This window comes from Condylura cristata, unplaced genomic scaffold, assembly GCF_000260355.1.
Source record: "Condylura cristata isolate star-nosed mole 26May11 unplaced genomic scaffold, ConCri1.0 scaffold00013, whole genome shotgun sequence".
NCBI classification, from domain to species: Eukaryota; Metazoa; Chordata; class Mammalia; order Eulipotyphla; family Talpidae; genus Condylura; species Condylura cristata.
The window spans coordinates 690,496-695,266 of record NW_004567114.1 but is presented as its reverse complement, the minus strand read 5'-3'; the positions used below and the strand labels follow the sequence as shown (position 1 = coordinate 695,266).

The 4,771-nt window shown below is 65.2% G+C and overlaps 1 protein-coding gene across 1 annotated transcript; it reads right to left on the bottom strand.

Annotated features, from left to right (window-relative positions):
- Positions 1-421: 421 nt before the first annotated feature.
- BAG5 (BCL2-associated athanogene 5) lies at positions 422-4,757 on the bottom strand. The gene is made up of 2 exons (XM_004681564.2): positions 4,571-4,757; positions 422-3,566 (listed from the first exon to the last, which is right to left on the bottom strand). Exon 2 carries the CDS (start codon positions 3,536-3,538, stop codon positions 2,195-2,197), a length of 1,344 nt encoding a protein of 447 aa, XP_004681621.1. The 5' UTR covers positions 3,539-3,566; positions 4,571-4,757; the 3' UTR covers positions 422-2,194.
- Positions 4,758-4,771: the final 14 nt, after the last annotated feature.

The window sequence follows — 4,771 nt, the reverse complement described above, 5'->3', positions numbered from 1 at the left end:
ATGCCCGTAAGGAAGGCGGCAGCGTGAACAGGAGTCACGCAGACTGTCCTCCCCGAAAGGAGATGACACTTCATCTCCCGGCACGTGAGACGCAGCTGTGCCGCGGTGCCCGGTCGGCCCGGACAGAGCCACAGGCACGGGCAGGCCCCGGCGTCACGGAGCCGCACGACCCCCGGCACCCGCCACCCCGCTTCCTCCCGGGGCGAAAGAGCGCGTCAGCCAAACCGCTCTCCTAGAAAAGCTGCCCAGGCACGGTGACCGCAGGCCCTCGGAGCCAGGCCAGAGCGAGCCGAGGAAAGCCCCCCAGAAAGCTGGGGAGCGCTCACCTTGCAGCGCACCAGATACGCGGCGGTGTCTCAGCGGCTACCGAGCGGCGCGGGGCTCAGAACGCGCCGCCACGGGCTGCCGGGCGCTGCGCGGTAAGAAAGCACGTCGCAGCCGGTTTTGCACGAGGACTATCCGTTTAATGCAGGCCCAGGCGGACCTGGCAGGCCAGGCTTCACGGCGGTACAGGGCCGGCGCGAAGGCCATACAGCACAGTACAATGAGGCGCCCCGCCGGCCACCCCGGGAGCGGGGCCTGGGCCGACAGACGCGCAGCGAGAAGGAAGCGGGACGGGGTGAGCGTCGGCCCCAAGCTGCTTCAAGCTGAAGTGACACATTTGGGAAAGTCAAGGTGACCGTGGGGAGCCGGGTACCCCACACCAGGGCGGCTCAGGCGCTGGGGGGTCACTGGGGGCCGCAGGCTGGTGGGCAAAGCCCATGGGCGCCTTCTGAGAAGACACTGCCGCCTGACTTCACCCTCAAGATGAAGCAGCGGCCCCAGGTACGAGCTGCCTCGGTCTCCCGGAGTGTCCTACAGCCGCGACACCCCAGGGCCGCCCCAAAGTGCTTTGGCCACAATGGGCTTCCGGCTCCCCTCTGGGTACAGAGGGCCTGGAGGTGCCAGGAGCTGGCTGGGCACAGGGAGGCGGCGCAGGCCTCCCACGAGTGGGAGGACCCTGTCCCAATTCTAGAAATTTCTGGTGGGGAAAGCATTAATGATTGGGTAATTGGGGCAGAGCAGGAATTGACTTAGGGCCTTACATCTGTCCCCTGTGGGGGGTGGGGGGGCTATCAAGTCTGAGCTGTTTGAAGCTGCGGCCTGGTCAAGCCTCCGAAGTGCGTGTCCGGAGAGGGGAGCCGACCCCCAGTGCCTGAGGGCGGGCGCAGGAGCGGCCTGGTCCCGCTGGCCTGTGCCCCAGAGCTGCAGGATGTCGACACTCCTGCTTGTGAACACGTGGCCGGCCTGAGCGGCCACAGGCAGGCCCACACCTCCGGGCGCCCGCCGGGTGAGGGGTGGCTCCTGCAGGCACCCAGCCCGGTGGGCTCAGTCCATGCTCGGTCGGGTGGGGGACAGCGACCTCCCGCCGCCCCGCCCCGCCGCCGAGGGCCGCCGCAGGGGAGCTCAGCCACACGTCTCGCGGCGGCGACAGCCCCGGCCTGCCGCGCCGGGACCTTATTCGGGGCTGGGCCTGAGCCGACGCGGTGGCCGTCCCATGTGGGGACACCTTTTGTTTTCTCTTTGGTCCATTCACTTCCTTTAAACGCCTCCCGCGACGACAGGAGGCCGCACGCTCGGTCCCGCCGCCGGGGCCAGGACGGCTTCCCGGCGCCAGCGGCTGGAGCGTCAAGGCTGCTGCTGCTACTTTTCATAATTTCCTCGGGTCACGGGTGAGAGTAAAACGCCCCCCTCGGTGCAGAGTAAAGGGGGAAACACACGTCCCCCCTCAAGCAAAAGCTGCGTGCAGAAGCAAAAGGGAAAATATGAAGACACAAACCTCGAGCGAGAGAACCCGCGCCCGGGCAGCCTTGGGCCGGTGCCCAGCAGGCGCGGCCCGGCGGGACGGCCAGTGTCCCCTCCCGTGGCTGCGGGGTACCACGTCAGCTCCTCGTGGCAGGCTCCGCGGTATCTGCACTCAGTGCTTGCACAACCCATTAAGAATCAGAAGAGCTGCCCCGACTCCTTTTTCTGAGTAAAAACCCCGAACACCAAACACCACACCACAACATACAGATAATGACCCAAATGGAAAAGTTAAATGTGTTGTAATGATATTTGTTTTGCAACATCAAAAGCAGCGCAGATACTCAATATAATTTGCTTGCATCCTAAATACTGGCGTGGGGCACGCCGGACCCCGCGGGCGCGGGCCTCAGTACTCCCACTCGTCGGACTTCATGTCGAGGTAGCTGAGGATGTTCTGGGCGAGCTTCACCGCCTGCTTGCGCGCGGCCTTGCACTGCTCCTCGCCCTGCGGGTCCACGGCGTCCAGGGCCAGCAGCTGCTTGGTGAGCAGCTCCTCCAGCCGGATGTAGTTCTTGTCGGTCCGGCTGCCGTCGAAGGACAGCACCTCCCCCTGGATCTCGGACAGGCTCCCCAGGACGGTCCAGACGGCCCTGTGGGGCGGCTGCTCCTCGGGCGCCAGCTGCCTCCGCTTCTCCAGCGCCTCCTTCAGGTCCACGTAGGTGATGAGCGTCTGCACCTCCACCACGGCGCGCCGCCGGGCCTCCCGGATGCAGGGGTTCTTCTCGGGGCTCACCTCGTCCAGCTGGCCGATCAGGCCCTGCAGCTCCGTCTTGGCGCTCAGGTACAGCTCTGCGGGCTTCGGGGCTTGGAGCAGCTCGTTTTTGACCTCCCTCATCCTCTTGAGGACCTTTTCTATTTTCAGGATGGAATGGTTCTGCCCCAGGTCGAAGGCGTAAGTGGTGTCCGCTTCCTCCTCCAAGTCCAGGTACTTCAGCAGCTTGTTGATGTCTTCCACCACCTCCCTGCGGTAGTTCCGGATCTCCGTCCGCCCGCACACGTCCAGGGCGTCCAGGTCGGCGATCAGCCCCGACAGCACGCAGGACAGGTGCCGGCAGGTCTCGTTGCTGCTCACCCCCATCAGGAGGGCGATCAGGGTGCCCCTGGCCTTGTTCACCTCGCGCATCACCGAGTTGATCTTGGCCACCGAGGGGTGCGCGTCCTCGGACAGCGGCAGCGAGGGCTGCTGCCGGGCGCAGTCCTCGATGATCTGCTGCACGGCGCAGATGCGCGTGAGGGTGCGGTAGCGGGCCTTCCGCAGGGAGACCTTGCCGCCCGTCCGCACGTGCGTCAGCCGCAGGATGATGTCCTGGATGCCCTCCTCGAACTCCTCGGGCACGCCGCCGCCCCCGCTGTACGAGGGCACGATCTTCTCCTCCACCAGGACCTGCGCCTCCTGGAAGAGCGCCTGCATCTCGAGCCGGTGCGGGTGGCTCGCGTTCTGCTCCAGCTCCTTGAGGAGACGCTCGGTCTCCTGGGCTGCCCGCTTCCGCGCCTGCTGGATATCGCCTTTGCCCTCAGTGTCCACGGAGTCGATCTCGAAAAGCTGCTTGGTGAGAATCCTCTCCAGCCTCTTGTAGCTCTTGTCGTCCGAGAGGCCGCTGAAGCTGGTCACCTGCTGCTCTATGCTCTTCACCTCCTTCTGGATCTCCTGCAGCCTCCTGAGGGAAGGGTGCTGGTTTCCCATATCCATGCTCTTGTTGTGTTCCGTTTCACAAGCACTGAAGGTGACAAGAAGCAGCGGTCACACCACACAGTCTCCACGGGCCTCCCTGGGGGCGCAGGGGTCCGTTTCAGGGCTGTGAGGCCGCCCCAGCCTGAGGCCCAAGCGTGACCCCAGCCAGGGAGTGACCCATAGGGTGCAGCAGGCCCCTCCTGTCCGCCGCTGCCCCCTCAGCGGTGGATTTCAGTCCATCTGCCTGTTCTGCTCCCCACTCTGTCTCTGGGGAGGCCTCTCACCTCTGCCCCTCTGGGCTGCACCCCAGAGGGTACGTAAAGAAATAAGCCTTTAAAATAAAACAAAAACCAAACTCTCTCCAGGATCAAAACCGGCCTGCACGCTGACTCTCGCGCGGCCACCCTAAAGAAAGGGCTGTCCTCCTCGCCTCCCCAGGTGCCCCCCTAAGTGCCAGGACAGGGCGGAGGCCTGGGGAGCATGAGCTGGAGCCTTGCCCTGGGACTTGAAGGGTGTACCTGCAGAGCTTACCCTACGTGTGGCTCAGGGGACCCATCAGCGTGTGAGGCCCTCACCCTGGACGCCACAGCACAGCGCCAGGCAGCTCTGCCACTGACAGAGTAGCTAAGCCGAAGGTGCCAAGCCACTGAAACAGCTACTGCGCTCCCAGACTCCCGCGTCTCTGCCTTCCACGGGCTCTGGCACCACCCGCCCTGTTTCTCAGCCCCGTTTCTCAGCCCCCAGTACACTCTGGCCCCCCCACCCATCTCCCCTGCAGTCACACAACCCACAGGAAGGAGAACGCACAGGGCACCTTCTGGGGTACAGAGCGCTCGCCTTCGAGGGCTCCCCTCCCGCCACACACCCTGCAGGAGGGCCTAAGTAACAACACCTCCTCCACCAGCCCTAGGAAAGAGTCCAGAAGGGCTCAGCCTGCTTCTGGGGCGCTCGAGCTTAGCCCCCGGGGCTGGTCAGAGGGGACGGCTAGTAGGGAAACCCATCCTTCGCGTGTGGGATCTCGCCCCCGCCCGGCAGGGCGCCGCCCTTTACCCAGAGCCGTGTGAGCAGGTTGGGTCTTGGCTGCCAGTTGGTGAGGTGGCCAGGTGGAAGATCAGCCCTTTACGGGGTGCGGCACCGGAGCTGCGCCCCAAGCGTCATCTCTCTCACCCCTCCCGGCGAGGTCTGATGGGGGCAGCCGGAGAAGGGGCCAGCGGGGGCGGCGGCAGCTACCGGCCGCTGCGGCCGCTGCGG